At 37.8% G+C, this 19,579-nt stretch overlaps 2 protein-coding genes across 2 annotated transcripts in view; one reads left to right on the top strand and one right to left on the bottom strand.

Annotated features, from left to right (window-relative positions):
- The window catches only part of LOC129261629 (GON-4-like protein), a 57,686-nt gene that overhangs the window by 11,978 nt on the left and 26,129 nt on the right, over positions 1–19,579 (bottom strand). Inside the window, exons 7-16 of the mRNA XM_064100089.1 lie at positions 18,597–18,783; positions 17,754–17,873; positions 17,412–17,452; positions 16,492–17,136; positions 15,788–15,874; positions 14,032–14,200; positions 12,607–12,769; positions 11,782–11,944; positions 11,107–11,232; positions 222–2,306 (exon numbers count right to left, since the gene is read on the bottom strand). Coding sequence (XP_063956159.1) covers positions 222–2,306; positions 11,107–11,232; positions 11,782–11,944; positions 12,607–12,769; positions 14,032–14,200; positions 15,788–15,874; positions 16,492–17,136; positions 17,412–17,452; positions 17,754–17,873; positions 18,597–18,783 — 3,786 coding nt within the window. The remainder of the gene's footprint in view (positions 1–221; positions 2,307–11,106; positions 11,233–11,781; positions 11,945–12,606; positions 12,770–14,031; positions 14,201–15,787; positions 15,875–16,491; positions 17,137–17,411; positions 17,453–17,753; positions 17,874–18,596; positions 18,784–19,579) is intronic.
- On the top strand, positions 5,108–10,128 carry LOC135154268 (uncharacterized). The gene is made up of 2 exons (XM_064100088.1): positions 5,108–5,164; positions 5,836–10,128. The coding sequence occupies exon 2, from the start codon at positions 5,838–5,840 to the stop codon at positions 8,460–8,462; it is 2,625 nt and encodes an 874-aa protein (XP_063956158.1). The 5' UTR covers positions 5,108–5,164; positions 5,836–5,837; the 3' UTR covers positions 8,463–10,128.

The following is a 19,579-nucleotide window of genomic DNA, read 5'->3' on the forward strand; positions in this document are numbered from 1 at the left end:
GAGAAACAGTTGAGTCATAAATTGGGTGATAATATAATTTATTAAAATTATTATTTTTCATACACTAATAGTATGGAAAAACAAACATACACTAGACACACACAAACAACACACAGAATTGTGTCTTCTCCTGATCAATGTGAGGTATTTGTATTCATCTAATATTTTGTTAAAATTCACCGACCCCTTTAAATTCAACATAATCTAAGAAATGAACTTACATGTGGGTCTTGGTTGACTATATCTGGATCCAAGAGAACGACCGTTGACTCCAGATCCTTCCTCAGTTTGCTCTTAATCCTCTTGGCTGCAACCTTGACATTGCTCCCCCTACACATCTCCATCTCCTCCTCTCCATCCTCACCAGGACCACCCTGCTCTCCACCGGACAGGAACTCCCTGGCTCCAGGTTGTTCGTCTAGGGTTGGAGACTTGCCTCCCGTCGCAGTGGATGCCATCATCTCTAACTGGTCAGTTGGGAGGTCAAAGGGCAATTTGGGGTTACTGTTTGCGCTTGCAGCACCCTCAGACATCTGGCTTGTGGTGTCCTCCTGCTGGACCATTGGCAAGCTTGGGATGGCTGGTGGTGTGCCTCCCTCTGACAGTTCTCTTGTTGGACTTTGAGTTCGGTTCACTGCCATCATCTGACTAGCGATACCTACAGAGCTGCCAATTGTGATTCCTTGCATGGGCTCGGAACTGGCACTGAGACCAGCGGATATAGGAACAGGTGCATTTGTGGTCACGTTACCATCAATCCTCACCGTAACCTGCAATGGAGAATGTTTGGTATCTGGGCGTGTCTCTAATGCTATACTACCAGTGACAGGAGTGGATACAAGAGTAGGTTCATCCACTGCCATAGGAACACAAGTATCAGATGGGCTTTCGTCGCAACTACGGGCAACTAAATTCTCTACCACTACTCCTCTTGGACTGGCAGTCCTCTCGGTCTCTTCTTCCTCATCTAACTGCCTCAAGGCAGTCTCTAGAGGAATACAATCCTCGTCTGAATCACTGGTCCTCCTTTCCCCAGAAGAATTCTCAGTCCTTGTGCTTTTAAATGCTTCTTCCAATCGCTGACTTCCCTTCACAGAATCAGGAGAACTATTTTCTTCATCACCCAGTGTCACTCTAATCTTACCAGGCGATAGTTTTGACTTGGGACTTCGGAAATGACGCCTCTCAGGACTTTTGCCATGCAAAAACCTGTTAAACGAAGATATTCCCTTTGAAGCGAGAGACGACATAGCTACAAAGCGACCATGTCTTGGGGATAGTTTCTTTTTCAATTTTTTTCTCTTGATCAGTTCCCGAACAGGATCCTTTATGCCAACTCCTTGGGGGACTGAAGATGTGCTTGTCCTACCTCTCCTCTGGTTATGAGGATCATAATGTCCATGCAAGAGAGAATTGTATGGTCGTTCACCTCCTTGATCCTTTTCCTGAGGCACATTATCTACATGGACTTCACCTTGACTTTGGGGTAATGTCACACCAACTCCTTCACAGGTGTTTGTCTGATTAGACTCCTGGACAGTGTTCACCGATGGTGTCTGCGATATAGATGCAGGATCTTCAGAAAACTGAAGAGTTCTAACCACAGAATGTGATGTAGTCTTTGTAGTAGCCAAAGTGTTGTGTAACTCCATTTGGGAGGCAGTGATAGATGTTACATTTGTAGTAGTCCCTGTCACATAGGCAGCATCTGCACTGGTAGACTGATCAACTTGCGATGCTTGCGTGGTTGATGCTGTGACATCTGCAGCTAGCAGCCCTTTGACATGAAGTGAAGCAAGTGACACAGTGTTGCTTGATGGAAGATTTACAACAGGATTTGCACTGGGATTTGCATCAGCTTGAGTTGTAGATGGTACAGACACAGATTGTACACCACTTGGCAGTTGTGGGATACCAGGTGTACTTCCTGCAGCCATGGGTGACATCTGGGGGCTGTCTATCATATATTTAACCTCACAAACAGTTCTTGGTAGGAGACCCTGAGGAAGGATCTGCTGCCCAGGCTGCAGTAGCAATCCTCCTGCAGTTAGCCCAACATTGGGTGCAAGGATATAGCGTGATGCTTCTGGGGGTAGCTGAGTGAGGACTGGAACTGAGTTGCCTGTTGCAGGACCTACGTCTCGGACTGGTACCTGGACTTGAGTTTGGCCCATCAACTGGTCTCTGGTAGTTATTTGAATGGGAGCTTGGATCTTTGGCTTGAGTGGAGAAAGCTTTGGCATATGTTGCTTAGCCTTTTCTTTCTTAACTTCCATGAGGCATTCTTTTATATGGACATGAACACCCTATGGAGATACAAGAGAAGAAAATAAATTACAATGGTGTGATAATTTGTCAATATAAAGAGTTAACCCTAAAAAGACTGGGGGGGGGGGGCTGATTCAGCCCCCCCTCGACATTTTTCGCGATAAATGTGTAACGCAAAAAGCTGGCACCGCGCTGTTCCATGACTTTTTTCTTTCAAGTCTTGCGCAACTTTTGAGACCAAATTTGCGACGCCCGGGTACGTGGTTCGGAAATTACGCAACATTTTGTAAGTGCATGTCGACCCGAAATTGCTCAAAAACGTGAATTTGTGTGCAAATCCAATGCAAATTGTGTTTTTAGCCAAAAATCATAAATGTATCATTATTTTCAATTTTACTAATCAAACTCAATTAATTTCATCTTGTTTATGGTCAGAATAAAGTAGTGGACACTTTCCAATGAAAAAACAATAAAAAACAAAAAGTCGAAAAACAAAGAAATACATAAGAAATTTTAAAAACAATAAAATACATAAGAAAAGAATTGTGATATTGAATTTTTTTTTTAAGTACATTTGATCAGAATCCTTCAAAGAGTCTGTGAATGAAAAATTAGCAGTTTAGAGGCCTTATTTAGTTAATTAGAGCAAATCTTTGATTTTACGCATAAATTAGCATAATTAATGAATTCCGAGATTTTTCGGAAAATTTGATCCTACAGTCTTGGAGATTGTGCCATGGGTAATGCACGTGCCAATTTTCGTCGCGATCGCGCAGTCGACGGCCGAGATCATAGGGGGGGGCTGAATCAGCCCCCCCCCCCCCAGTCTTCTTAGACATCAAAATAGCCCAGTCTATTTAGGGTTAAAAGTGATTAAAAAATGGTTGAAAATTTCAATAGATAATATACAATAAAAAAATTTTCAATAGAAAATATACATGTAGAATGAAATAAAGTATAAAAATATTCAGAATTTTATGAGTATTTTTCATTCAAAAGCAATCCATTTTGGCAAAATTATGTTAAACCTTGGAAGGTGGACCCAATTTTTATGTATGATACATGACAAAAATAAGATTACCAAGCTACCACAATGCAGCTGATGTACACACTAGACTTTATACGTAAAAGTATAATATACCTAGCACACACATTTGCTCAAGTCACAAGACAAGGGTTGATAGCAGTTGAAATTTGGACATCTCAGAGTGGCAAAACAACCCCTGAAATGTTGAAATATTCTGGTTACTGCTAGGCAAAAAAAGTAATTCGTAAATTTAGGCATATGATTTTCTGCTAACAGAAATGTTCTTTAAAATAAGAACTGATTTCTTTTTTCTTTTTCTCAATATAATAAACTTGATCATGCAAACAATACAGACGCTTGGCATATTTTCCCATGTCAACCAATTGGACTATGTGTTGAGTCATCCAGGCTCAGACATTACATCAATCCTGATAAAATGACTAAATATAATGTTAAATATAACGTTATCTGAACACAAACCTTACAGAAGCAATAAAACTTGGGTAATAGGACAATATAAATATTCCTAAAAAGCATTATACTACTTTTGAACACTAACAGAAATTTCACAACTATCCACAAAATTCTAATTATAATAATACAATATTCCACTTTTATATCATACTTAATACATGTACATCAGAGCAATGCTTTTAATCGCTTTACATAAATGTGAGGAAGAAGAGGAAAGTCTTATAACATAAAATCTGGTACTGGTAACAACAGAAAATAAAATGCTTACAGACATGAAAGAAACTTGTACAGAATGGTGAAAATTTAAATGAATGATGTATGCCATTTAATTTTTCAAAATGTATAAGTACATAGTAATGAGCATATGAAGATCAGAAAATTTATTTAACAAGTGGAACGCCTCTGGCTGTCTCGCCTGCCTTACGTGATTTGATATAGGCTCAAACCCACTATCTCGGCGCAATTCTGAAATTTTGGTGTCGCTAAGGATTCTGCCTATATTATTAAGAAATTAAACATTGCAGATGATGGTTCTTGCATCTCATCGCTTCGGTGGCACTTGCCGATAAAAATGAGACCCATTTTACCGGGAAATAAAGCCCCAAGAAAATAAAATGGCACACTAAATGCGGGATAAGTGTGAAAAACCCCCTGTCGCCAGAAAAGAAAATCTGTCATTTGAATGTTTTTTCATCAAATATTCACAAGACATCTTTCTAAAAACGCATTAAAAATAACCGTTTTTGATTGTCCATGTGAGATATTAAAGAAAAATTGTGTTGCTTTTGATATGAATAATATTTTACATCAACCAAAATTTGTCCCAAATTATCTGTAACATACGTTACCATGTTTTAACGAAATGTGTTTTAGGGAAGAAAAGTCAGTTGTTCCATCGGAATAACGGTTTTCTGTTTCACAACAGATATAGAAACTACAACCGTGTAGATTAGCATTTAGATATTTGAACAATTTTGCCACACATGAAAAATCCTTTTTAGTGAAAAACGTATATTTAAGGAGTGTAACATACGTTACCATCGTTTGTGTTTATTCAGAGAAGCATGCTCATTTCATCTCTGTTTATTTTTAGGTATTGACGTATGAAAGCTAGTAAATCGAGAAAAAAGAAAAAATAACCACTCTAAGTTTGAAATATATGACAATTTATAAAAAAAATTGTAACCTACGTTACGTAACATACGTTACCAGTTTGATATATTCTTCTAATTAACCTATGTAAATCCATTTCCCCGGAACATATACATTGGTACCCATCTTAAACATTTAGTTCCCTCTACGGCAATTGAAAGAAACCTTAGCAACCTCATGGAATCCACATAAATGAGTGGTGCGCTGTTGGCTAGTCATCTTAAAGTGTTCAAAAACAAATAGGTAAGTACAGAGATCGATATCATATTTGTTTTTAGATATATTTACATTATTTTTTTGAAATATTCACCACTTACGTGCATCTCTTAAAAACTCATTTAGTAATTTCATGTGAAATTAATCAATTTTACTTTTAGAAGGCATTATACCACGCCTTTTGTGGTAACGTATGTTTCAGGTGATGGTAACGTAGGTTACCATATTAACATGTATTCTATATAAACAATATTTTAGAAACTAGTGGTATGTATCAACCATAAATTCATTATAAACTTTCAGAAGGGCACTTCTCTTGTAAATTGACGCTCTTAAACCGTATGAAAATTTGAACATTTTCTTCTTTATAAATAGTAAGAAAGCAACATCCATGGAATATTTTATGTCAATGTAGCTGTCATTTTAATCAACATTATCTTGAAAGGAAATGTTTACAAATGAATACCAAATTTGCACATTGATAACCCTAAATCATAAGATAAGCTTCTGGTACCTATTTCGTAAACTGGATTTGATTATTTTTATCGATTATTTCCAAAAAATTAAGACAAGTTGTGGTAACGTATGTTACATGTATCATTCAAGTCAACATTATGAGATAAGTCAGTCAATGCCACTGGATAATGTTGGATTAGATATTATATTTTCAAACACACATTTTTATTTATATCTTGCAGGGATGGGCAAGACAAGGGCCGAAATTCAGGCCGCCTATCGACAGCGGAAACGACAGCAAATTGGAGATGCTGCTTTCCTCCGCGCAGAACGGGAGAGGCAGAAGAAATACTACGTTCGAGTTGAGAATTTGCCGAAGAAAAAAGCAGAAGAGAGAAGGGTCCAAGTGCGGTCAAGAGTACAGAAGCACAGAGTAAGGGTCAAGAAAGTGAAGCAAGACATGTACAATGAACGACATCAGGAAAACATTGATAGCTCAGTGATTGAAAGCGATACAACGCAAGACTCTGCGCTGTCAGATGTATCTTACATTGCTCCGCGTAGTCCTCTGAAAGTAAAGATGGCATTTCCGGTCAAGAAGAGGAGAAATCGTGTTAGCAGGTGCCTGAGCAATGCTCACCGGAGAATCGAGGCACTTACTCTTAAACTCCAGGAAACAGCAAAGGGAAAACGCAGAGTTCAGAGAAGATACCAGAGGCTTCGTAAGAAACTTCCAACGTCTTCAACACCATTTCATGGGGTTTCGAGGAACACACCACGCAGTAAGACAGACAGCCAACTCAAGAAATCTGGTTTAGATCCTAAGTCTGTTCCAGCTGAAATTAAGAAGAGGCTACTCTTCTCCAACGCGGTAATCCAGGAAATACAATCTACCGCTGGATCCAGCACCAACCAGACAAACAGGGCGAATCTTCATAAGCTGGTGGCAGGAGCCAAGATATTGAAGAAATACCGCCTGCTGAGGATGGTACAGAAGGGTACTGGGCTGGGAAGACGCAACTTGTCAAAGGCAAACACAAATAATGTCAGCCAACGCAAGCAGCTCCGGCGTTCTTGGTACATGCTACACGAAGAAGTTGTAACTTTCCTGGAGAGGGAAGACAACTCACGCATGTGTCCCGGCAAGAAGGACTGTTGCAAAACAGATGACATGGGGAACAAGAAACAGAAGAAGTTTCTTTGCGATTACATGTCAAATCTCCATGCCAAGTACATTGCAGAAAATCAAGACAAACGCAAGGTATCCCTGTCTGCATTCCAACGTGTCCGCCAAACGCGATGTCCCCATATTAAGCCTGTTCAATTCTTGTCCAGGAACCTTTGCTTATGCCCAAGACATCAGAACATGGCCTTGAAGCTGAAAGCAATGAAATCCATGGGTTTGCCTGTAGTCGAAAATCCTGATGAATTCATTAGACGCCACACCGATGATGAGGTACATGATCTCCTCTCTGATTTGCAGCCTGGTGTGATTCAGTTTGAAGAATGGGCTAGAGTTGAGGCTGATGGCAGAAAGAAGATTAAACTCATCAATGTGTCACTGGCGAAGCAGGAGTTCATCGCTCGCCTCAAAACGAGCATCCAAGAATTTCGTCAACACGTCTTCCGAATTAAGAAACAGTTTGAAGCACTTTCTGACTGCAAGAAGAATTTGCCCAAAGGAGAATGCTTGGTGCAAATGGACTTTGCCGAAAATTACACATGTGTGCCCTTAGAAGAAGTACAAAGTGGGTATTGGAATCAGGAAGGTGTAACAATCCATCCGCTGGTGGTGTACTTCCGGGAGGACGACAACAATCTCAGTCATCAGAGCTACGTTGCTGTGTCTGATGAAAAGGGGCACAATTCGTCTACAGTAATTGCCATTCTGAACCAAGTTATCCCCCGCCTGAAGAAATTGGTCCCACAGCTTTCGAAGATACACTACTGGACTGATGGGCCCACATCCCAATACCGCAACAAAACTATCTTTTCTTTGATAGGGGACCATGTTGAGGTGTACGATGGAATCCATGCCCAGTGGAACTTCTTTGAAGCTGGACATGGAAAGGGGCCATGTGATGGTATCGGTGGTACTGTAAAACGCATGGCCGACAATGCTGTCAAGCGCAATGCTGTAATACAAGACGCAAAGGATTTCTTTGCCTGGGCATCCCAGGAGCACGGTTGCGAGAATGATTCAAAGATTGACTTTTTCTTTGTGAGCAAAGAAGAGTGTGTCTCAAGCAGTGAACTCATTGCACAAAGGTGGGCATCAGTCAAGACCTTCCCAGGAACTTTGCAAGTGCACGGCGTCATTGGATACGACAAAGGGGTTCTCCTCAAAGACGTCTCTTGCTACTGCGCAAAATGCCGTGTAATGAACCCTGCTGACACCAATCAAGTCGAGCATATGTGTGAAGGTTGGCAACTTCGCCGTTTCGTGAGGGGGCCCATGAAGCAAGTTCAGCCAGACAAATGTGACGACCCTGAGAGAGATGGTGTTGGAGAGCCTACTGGTGTAGTGAATGAGACATTCAACCAATCGTCTACCAGCGTTCCAGTGCAGTATCACACTGATGACTGGGTTGCTGCTGTTTATGAACAACGATGGTACTTGGGGAAAGTGCTCGAATCCGACAAAGATGATGTTCACGTGGACTTCCTCACTGAGTGCACAGGTCCTCGAAATCAGAACAAATATAAATGGCCAACCAGCAGTGACTCAATCTGGGTAGCAAGGAAAAACGTACTGTGTTCCGTAAACCCACCCAAACGCGACTCCATTTCCAAAAGATTTTTTGTTCTCTCTGACAACCAAAGGGCAATGGTCGAGCAGGCGTTCAAAGCGTTCAGTTCTCGCTCATAAAGTAGAACACTCCCATTTGTTCATAGCCCACCGGACTCAAACAATTAGAGTGCTTTAATTCCATTGTGTAGGGGTAATCCATCATTATTCGGTAGAATCTGTTTTCATTGTTGCACTTTCGATCTGGTTGCTGTTATTCGATTTCTGTTGCTGTATTTCAATTTATATGAGATTATGATATTTGAGATGAATAGCAAAAGAAAAATGCTATTTAGATATACAGAAATCTGTTATTTTTTATTCATGGAAACAAGATGCAAAAATAACTGTTACATTCCAAAGACCATTTTGAGCAATATCCTGTGCATAAATCAAACCAAGTAAATGATGTAACGTTAATCTGGGGTGGGGGTGGGGATGTAGATAGGCTGCTCAAGAGCATGGAACAATTATTTAAGGAGACGAGTATGCCTTATGTAAGTATTACTGCAATGTTTTGCTTATTGGTGGACGTAGTTGTTAAATTTCAGTTGAAAATGTTACCTAACATTTGAATTAAGGGATTTTTTATGAGATATCACCCGATGAAAGGTTTGCTTATAGTTATTATATTATTTCCTTTAAAGTGTAAAGTTACCTGTTAGATCTCTTTGACTAACGCAATTATTCATTTTCTTACGGACAAATGTTTGAAAGTAGATCCATTTCTCCATCTAAACTTTGATATTGTAATACGTATTTTCACATTTAGGATTGTAACATACGTTACTTATGAATATAGGCATTCACTCAGCGATGCATGTGTCTACCATGTTTTTAATTTTATGTGGCACATGGACATATCGACTGTATATAATGTGTGCATTATAAGAATGAAAGTGGTTAACAGGAGAAGTGTTATAATTTCTCATGAAAATTGATGTAATATTCGCAAAAGTTATTACATAACAGAGTTATTGGATTGCATATCCTAACTAAATAAAACATATTCAGTTACTAAATAAATTTGAAAGGTAAATGATAACAAAGTACACGGGCTTGAAAGAAAAATACCAGTTTATTCATTTCATATGGTTAATGTCATATATATTCTGAAAAGTGATATTGTTCTCCTCTGTAAGGTTAACTCATTCTTCAAGTAACCTACGTTACTCATCTACGTAACTTACGTTACCAAATTTTATTCAACTGGTACTCGTATTCTATTTCCCCAAGATCACTTCTTCATGCCAAAGTGATATAATGTGACTTCATATTTTTAGATCATGGCTGGAAAAAAAAAAAAGTCTTTAAAATTTAATTACCTATCAGACAAGATATGATGACACTTAGATAATTATTCAGCCTTCATAATGTAGAAGTTCGTATTTTGTAAAAACTGCAGAACAAGATCACCTATATTCCACTTAAACGTTTTCCAGTCTCTTTGTTTAATAGCTTAACTGGAATATAGAGCAAAGGCCGTGATCTGAAAGTGCATATTAAAATGTATTTTTCCCCTTTTAGTGTCTCGGGTCATGGTAACGTAGGTTACACCGTGTGTTTTGCATCCACAAGATGAAACATGTGTAATTCTTAAACCAAACAATGTTGAATGCTCATCTCTTGGAATTTGAAACTTTGTTGTTTAATGTTTCATTATAAAATAAAGACAAACTTGCTACTGAAACTTTATTTTTTTGAAATTGAATGTTCTTAAATGCGCCGATTTACTGGTTTTGACCCTATAGCAGCAGTGCTGACTTTGAAAACAGCTATTGAATAATTATTCACAAAAGAATACACTCATATGATAATAAAATACTATGTCCATCAACCCAACATGACATTTGAACATGATCATGTGACCTAAAGACACGTGCAAGACATACTTGATTACCCTTATGTCTATGTTTCATGAACTACATACATGTGTAGATCCATAAAATTCCTAAGTTATGATGCTAATTCAACAAATACCCCCAACATGGCTAAAGTTCATTGCCCTTAGATGACCTTTGATGTTGGTCATGTGACCTGAAACATGCACAGGATATTCAGGGGTACATGGTAACTCTTATGTCCAAGTTTCTTGAACTAGAGCCATAAACTTTTAAAGTTATGATGACAATTCCACAAATACCCCCAACATAATCAAAGTTTGTTGACTCTAAAATGCCCTTTGATCTTGGTCATGTGACCTGAAACTCACACAGAATGTTCAGGGATACTTAATTGCTCTTATGTATAAGTTTCATGAACTAGATCCAGACAATTTCAAAGTTATGATGACAATTTCACAAATATCCCCAACATGGTCAATGTTTGTTGACCCTAAGTGACCTTTGACCTTAATCATGTGACCTGAAACTCCGGCAGGAGCTTCAGTGATAAAGTATTACCCTTTTTTCAAGTTTCATGAACTAGGTCCATATACTTTCTAAATTATGATGACATTTCAAAAACTTAACCTTGATTAAGATTTCAATGTTTAATGCCTATCCATTTACAGTGTGGTCCCACATGTTATTTCCAGTGTTAGCTACACCAGGAAAAGTATGTGGTAAAGAAATGAATAAATTCAAGCAAGCCTGGATTATTTTAATTCAACTTTGTTGTTCTAAATAAGTATTATGGCTTATGACACTTTGGGATTACTTAAAACTATTTCCTATCAAAATTATTTTTTTTTTTCACCAGAACTTGGACTAAGCTTTAAACTCACCTGTATTGGAAGAACCCATTTTGGTAGTTTATTGCTCTTAATGTTGATTGGAGCAGTGGCTTCATTGGGTTTCACCACGGAACACATGGACGGGGAATGGACTATATGATTAGTGGTCTTGTAGATCTATGTACGTACAAGATAGAGATTTAAAGACAGAAATTAGATAAACTTGATGAGTTGAACATATGGCTTGCCAAAATACAGTTGTCTTCAAGGATTCATAACATGATAAAGAGCTTAATCCCATCATGAACTATATTCATATTCTATAAATCAAGGTTGTCTTACTTTTGTAAAAAGTTATTTATTTTGATGTTTGAAAGATAAATAAACAGCATTTTACAGTTTCATTAAAAATCTGTATCATTCAAAAAGAGGGAAATCCATGAAAATGGTAATTTAAAAAGTTCACTGAAAATTCAAAAAGACAAGGAAGATTTATTTTTTTCTAATGATATATTATTGGCCCAGTCTGACTCTTCACCATGTATAAAAACAATGCAAGTAGATTTAGCTGCTTTTCGAATAACACTCTTCAACTACCTTACGTAAATTACAATTTGAGTAACAGATGTATTCCATGATAGCAAGCAAATTGATTCAGGTTATCATTAGGGCATATTCTAAAAATGGCCTGTTAAAACTTAGTTCCTCTCCCGAAAAAGCACTTACCACAATGGGATTCTTGACATTGACCTTGCATTTGCGATAGCAGAATAGATTTTTTATTCGGTTCCTAATCTGAGCTGCTGTTTTACAGGGCATCATGAGATTCTGGATCAGCTGAAATCTATCTTCAAATGTACCAAACTGATCAAGACCCCTCACAATCAACCTGAACAGATAGGGGAAAATCATAATAAAAAAATATATATTAGATCAAACCTTCATTAGTTGCTCTAGAACATTTATTTTGAGAGAAATTGCAAAAAATCTTCAAGGTGAATTGTAGGCTTATGATATTCATAATAATCTTGACATAGCAAACTAAACATGGAATGATGAAACTAGCATAAAACCTACACAGATCATTATAAGTGGACACAATCACAATAGTAGCCCTTTTGATAGATTCTGTTACTGCTTTTGACATTTTCTCTCTGAAAGGGAATTACCGGTAGGCAAATTTGACAATATCTTATTATAAAATAAACAGACAGCCAGAAAACAATGCATTTGGTAACCACCTTTGCTGGCCGGAGAGATATCAGGCCATACAAATAATGAAATGTCTCTTGAGTTGCAGCAGCATAAAAACAGAAACTGTATTATTTTGCTTTCAATTACATCACAGTCAAAGTTGCACAAGCATTACCTCAGTATTTGAAAAAAAGTGCTATTTTCTTTAAATCTTTCCATCACTAGAACTAAAATAAAAGCATATTCATGAAATTTTCATGAAGAGTGATCTGGGCCTATTGACATTAAAAATTAAATCAATTGTAAATTAAGTGCAACTGTATGTCCATGGAAAACCATGTATGAAGATTTACTCACTTGTCTTCACCTTCCACAAAAACGATTTTAGCACTTCTGGAGATGTCATGGTACATGGCTTTAGGCAAGAGTTCAATGTGGATGAAGACATCGCTCTTAGCGATCAGGTTACGGAGAGTCGTCTGAAGGGGTGGGGCCTTGGGTCGTGGCCCAGACTTTTTGTCTGCAAAATTATCATAATCCAGAAATGCTTGTAAGGAAGTCATCCCAGATTTATTTGTTGGGTTTTAGACAGGCTGAAAATTCTAATTAAGAGGGCATTATCACAAAGATGTTCCTTTAAATGCACTTTACATACTAGAGATGCTCGGCGGGTCGCGCAGCCGAGCACATGTATCCCCCGAACCCACCGCGTCATCCGTCATTGCGATATATAGAGCTCACACAGATATTTGACAAATAAATACAATTGTCCTGGCGACAATGACCCTGCCCACATTTTGCCTGTGGGTACAAAATTTGATGACAATAATATGATGTAGCAGCGTGACTCTGCTGAACCTAAAGTATTGTCCAGTATCACCTGTTGGGGAATACAATTATAGAGTAATCTGGATATATCTTATAAACCTAACCCTAAGTCCCCCCGACAAAAATGATAGGCATCTTCACTTCACCTTCTAATATTGCTTCTGTGTGCCAACTGTTAAGACAAACTGGAAAAAAAAGCAGAAGTTACAGGTTTTACCAAATTTTCTACAAAAAAAATGCATATGAGTAGTAGATATCTTACTACTCATCATCTCTACTCGCCGACTCAAGCCAGCATCTCCTCATTAGCTCTACTACTCAAGCTGTTCTCAACTCATCAATCTTTCCCGGTTTACAGTCCTTTTTTAGGACTACTTTCAAGAAAGAATACTCTACTCTCAAATCTCCACTTTCTCGCCTATCCATTTCTTCTCTTCTTCTATCCACTGTTTCTATAACACTTCACATGGTGTACCGTAAACCACATCAGCGATTGTACATACCACCATGCAAACCTTCAAACAACATATCACATTTTGATATTTTTCTGAAAATATGAATGAAAAGAATTTTTTTATTTGACGTTAAAATTGAGTGTCAGTACACTGATATATTTTTTTTTTTATAATTGAAAGCCTTTCTTTTGGATTAAACGCCCAATTTGTTTCAAATCGTAGTTGGTTGTATGTGACATCATTAACCCCTTTTAATCTAATCAGTAATAACTGATACGGACATTAAATATTCATACGAGGATTCAGAACTTCGCAAAGTAAAACGATCCAAGTCTCAGTATTTGGATCAAATATTACAAAATTTTATTCTAAAATCAGAATGCAAACCAATCGTAAGGTGTGCGGTGACCTTTAGACAGGCTATCAGTAACACTACAGGATCTTTATTATACTTATCCAATGGGCTGTATATACCAAATCACAAAAGAAAACTTCATACCTGAAGACTCCTCGTCAATTTGTTTGAATGGGGATCTGGGGGTTTTCAACAGTTCCAGAGCCCCATCCAGGTTACAAGCACGGAAGAAAGAATGGAATTGGGCCTGTCCGAAGTTCCCCTGGCTCTTCATCCCTTCCTCATTCACACCAGCAAGTAAATCTAGCTCAGTCTAGCAAGGAAATAAAATCAATTAGAAATTTTTGAGGGGGAAAATTTTAGGATTATGGAAGGAAGGTGAATCGTTCATGCTTGTTTGACCAAATTAAAGGGTAGGATAAGCTGTGTGAAAATGAATTCTGAGTCCCACTGGGAGTGATTACTATTTGGATGCCCTGGAATTGAATACAAAACTCTCTGAAATGTAGTTCCATACATTTAGTCACATAATGTGAATCTCAACATAACTGAGCTGATTATTTTAATCATTTTTGGTATATCAGAAATCTTTAACATACACCCTTTTCATGTTGGTCCAATGAAAGCATCAGTAGTTTTAGAGAATTCAATCTCAACAAGGGTAAACATAACCCCCTCCCCTTTACTATATGAGAATATTGCACTATTCTTTAAAATAAAATGACAGCATTCTTTAGAAGAAAGAGTACACAAATATGGCAACTTGTAACTGATTAATTTGAAAACAAAAAACAATAAACAGTTGAAATATTCCTTTTTTTTAAGAGAGCAGTATTAACCCTAATAATACAGGGTTCAGCCCCCCCCTCGACATTTTTGCGATAAATCCGCAGCGCAAAATGTTTTTACCACGTCGCTCGCTGACTTTTTACTATTAAGTCTCATGCAATTTTTGAGACCAAAATTGCCACCCCCTGGTATGCGGCTCCGAAATTATGCAACATTTCTTAAGTGTACGCAGACCAAAAATTGCTAAAAAACTTCAATTCGTGTACAAATCCAATGCAAAAAGAGTATTTAGCCAAAATTCATAAATGTATAATCATTTTTCCTTTTACGGATTGAAATCAATTAATTTCATCTTGTTTATGGTAAAAATAAAGTCCCCGACAGTTTTCATTGAAATAACAATAAAAAACAAAAAGACAAAAACATAGAAATACATAAGAAATTTAGAAAACAATAAAATACATAAGAATATAAATGTGTTATTGAATTTTTTTCAAAGTACATTGGATCAGACTCCTATAAAGAGTCTGTGAACAAAACATTAGCATTTTAGGGGCATTATTTAGTTAAAGCAAATGTTTGATTTCATGCGTAAATTAGAATAATTAATTAGCAATGAGATTTTTTGCAGAATTTGATCATATAGTTTTATACATTATGCCATGAGTAATGTGCTTGCCAATTTTCGTCACGATCGACGGCCGAAATCATAAGCCCCCCAGTCTTCTTAGGTGTTGAAATAGCCTAGTCTATTTAGGGTTAAACTTAAATGGTCATTTAGCTGGCCCTTTTCTTTCCAAGCCCAATCTGATGCACCGGTAACTGAAATAAATTGACAATTATATGGTTTTATTGACACATGTTCAGAGAGATGAATAAAATAAGCGGGAAATCACTGAACACCTTTTAGTCATAAAACTGTAGATTAATTGTGAAAAACGAATGTTTCCTTATGACATCACATCGATTCCGATGAAGATTATCAATTAATGTAGATCAATGTTGATTAATGACTACAGGTTATAGGTACACATCTGAATGGTGTTAAATTTCCTGAAAAAGCATCTAGAACTGTATATATTTGAACAGCGTAGACACTAAATACACTTACCAAGAACTGTTTAGCCTGGTTTGTACAATCTTTAAGTGTGTCATTTTCCCTTGCCATTAGGTACATTTGACAAAGCAACTGGATATGCTGTCAAGGGAAACAGATGGAACAAAGAAAATAGTTTGAAGTTTGATAAAATTGAACAGTGATTCAGGTTGATTGTGGAGGGACTTCATTAGTATATCGTTTCTTGGAAAAATGAATCTAGAATACTCTAAGCTGATTAATTTTCAGGTTGATTGTCAATATAATAGATGTGTGATTCAAAATCTTAAACTGCATTGTCATACCAAGATCGCCTCATATGTCGGTTAAAAAAAATTATAATACAAATTCAAGTTGATCTGCACCATAGAAAACTTGATACATCTTTTATTAAATGAAATAGTAAATAAAGCAAAACATCTTTAAATCATTCATAACGTAATGTTCTATGGTACTTCTCCTTTCCGATCTTACTATGTTTGCAACTTTAAAACCTGATTCCCCAAAGAAGTTTATTGTCACAAGTAATGTGTTGGTCAAGAAGGTCACATGTCTGTAACAATGAAGTTAGATAAACCATTTGCCAAGTACAGTTAAGAGGATACTGCAACCAAAATCTGTCTCTCATCAAACATACTATATCTCATACACAATTTAATTATAAATTAATTATGTCAGGGAATAAGGGTGAAAATGATTCAATTGTAAGAAATACAAACCTGCTGCATCTGTTGTTGAAACTGTTCAAGCTCTCCTGCGTTCAGGGTCAAGGAAGGCAGTGTCTTGGCCTCGATGGTCCATGCAACAGGGGGAGCCTGCGGGATGATTACCCCACGATCCTGCTGTTGAACCACTGCAGGAACTGTTGGCACAGATTCTCCAGATGGTTGCACCTGCTGGTGTGTCTGTTGTGGTGGAGGATAGGTTTCTTGTGATAGAGGTTGACCAGTTGCCTGAGTTGCCACTGCTTCTGATGCTGTCTGGACACGTGAATCTCTTTCCTCAGGTATTGATGCAGACATTGCAGTTGCCTCTATGGTGGATGCTGTTGTCTCTGCTGCGGTAGCTGCAGTTGCCTCAATGACCGTTGCGTCTGGAGTTTCCACGGGTGTTGCATCTGCTGAAGATGTTGTGGCCATGATGGATGATAGCACTTCTCCGAGCCGAAACTTGGATGATGTGGAAGCCTTAGAGGTAGGTGACGGGGCGGACAGCATCCCAGAGTAAGAAGAAGGCATGGTGTAGAATTTGGATGGGGAGAACTTCTGCTTCTGATGCATCAAATTGTTTAGGGCTGATGACTGAGGTTCTTGGTCAAATTGGTTCATGTCAAAATCATCTAGCCAGTCAACTTCATCCCCATACTGTGAGTGAAAACACAAAATATATTTAGGATACTACATATCTCTCTAGAAGATCACAGTTTTATTGTCTCGTGCATTTTAATTGAGTTTGTCAAACTATCAATAAGTCTGAGGAACTATAAAATACTTCAAACATACAATTAGACCTTTTGATTTTTTTTTGCATAGACACATAAATAATAAAAGATAAAATGCACAAAAACAAGGTTTATCTTAAATGCTCTCTCATGAATGGCTGGATCATATTTCTCTGCCAAATAAATCAAAATACTTACAGCTTCGACGACCTCATCTAGAAGCTCATTCAGCTCTTTCTCTGTAGATTAGAAACAAATGCAAATAATGGAATACAGTCAAAACAAAAACTTTGCAGATAGTTTGACCCCCCCCCCCCATGTCCTATTATCATTGCAAACATGCAATGGATTTGGCCTGGTGAAAGAGTCACCTCCCGGCAAACAGTCGATAAAAGGTTCAAATCCTGCTTTTCTGACTTATTTTTCAAATCAAATGTGCAACATTATTCATTGGGTGATAGCTATAAATGTCTTGACATTATTGAACATAAAACCAATTCAGTTCTACTTCGGTCTGGATTGATAAAAAGATAGACTTACTGCTGACACGCACAGCCCTATCTGTCCTGAAATCCTCTCTGTCAAGTGTTTCTTCTTCTGCAAGAAAGTTGTATTCTGGGTCGTTCTGTTCATCATCAGTTGGCTCTGTGTTAGCAGTATCTGTAAATAAGACGGGGCCAGTTTGATTATTGTGTAGTGCCGTGATGCATATGAATTGAAAACCTATAAATTGATATAAATCAAGCAATTTCATCTGAACTTTACCTATAATGCCTTTAAAAAAAGTAGTTTCACAACAAGATTTACCAATAATTTTTTTTTGGAGCTTTTTTTATTTGAGATTTTACACAGACCTTTCAATATAATCAAGAGCCTATCTGGATATACCTTGATTAATGAATCAATCCTCCCTGATAAGTTGCTATCAGAGCACTTTACGCTACTGCTATATCAGCTGTTCACATTAAGTCTACAATGCTTTCTCAATAGTCAGGTAAAATCAACTATAAGATAAATAATGACAATACATTTAATTTCTCAAGTGCTTTTTTATAGGATACTTGTTAAGGGTCTAATAGATTTCTGAGGAACAGAAGAGAAAGCAAGAGAAAAAATGAAGAGGAGGAATAAGAAGAAATGTGAGTTGAGCACAAATATGGGGGAAGAAAAAGAAGTACAGAAAGAGGAAGGAGAACAAAAAGTAGAAGAGGAGGAGGGGGGTGAAGGACAAAGAAAAAGTAGAGAAAAATTGGGAGAAGAAAAACTAGAGGAAGAGGAGGAAAGGGGAGGAAGGGGGAGGAGGAGGAGAAGAGAAAGAAAGGGGATAAAAGGCAGATGAAAAGGAAGAATGGGAAGGAGGAGTAGAAAAAAGAAGAGGAATACCTTCAGTCTTGTAGAGAGATGCAAGCCACTTCTTCCATTCACTATCTTCATGGTCTGACTCATACACATCACTCACATCATTTGTGTCATGTTCAGCATCAGGAGCTACAAAAGAAGCTTCTATGACCTCAAGGGGTTTGTCGATAGTTAGCTTTGATCGGGTGCGATGGGCAATTATGTTGGCCTCCTGGCAAATGGATAATAAAAGAAAAAAGAGATTGTCATTCAATATACCTGAACCATACTATAAAAATCAGTAATCACTATAGCTTTCACAACATAAAATAACAAGTCACTGATATGAGCCTTGAAGGAAAGAAATCTTGATAGGTTCCTATTAAATGGAACATATGTATTTTTTTTATCGCATTATTTTCAAGATAGGAGGTAGATCTATCTCTTCAAAAATTATCAGTGAATCTTTAACTTAATCATTTATTAACTGTGTATTTCTACAAAATAGATCCACTAATAACCTCATTTCAGGCCTGAGAGTGGCCCTTTTAAAAAATATCTGGTTTTTTGTGAACGTAGGGAGCGAAGTGACCAGAGTCTCGCACCTAACGGCCGAGGGTCCAGGGGCAACGCCCCGGAGGGGGTCGAGGGGGCAAAGCCCCCAAAGCTCATGGATTTGGGGGTTTTCAGAGGATCTAGAAGGCATCTCCTCAACACCATGAAGTCAACGTTCTCGCTACCACGCGTCACGGTTGGCGGGCGCCGACAACCCTGAAAATTTTCAGGGCAAATCCGCCAACCGTGAACTTCCCCGACAACCGTGGCCGACAACTGTAAAACAGGCCTAGATCCACACAAAAAACTGAATAATATATTTAAAATAAAAACAATCTGCTTTTCAGATCCTAAAATAAATTTGTCGATTATTTCTTCCACGATTTCTTCCCGGGATTTCTTTGCTTCGCTACTATGCTGTATACGATACGACCTCGACTCGAGGCCCAATTTAACTCTCTCTCTCTTATGTG

Source organism: Lytechinus pictus, chromosome 5 (assembly GCF_037042905.1).
Source record: "Lytechinus pictus isolate F3 Inbred chromosome 5, Lp3.0, whole genome shotgun sequence".
Lineage (NCBI taxonomy): Eukaryota > Metazoa > Echinodermata > Echinoidea > Temnopleuroida > Toxopneustidae > Lytechinus > Lytechinus pictus.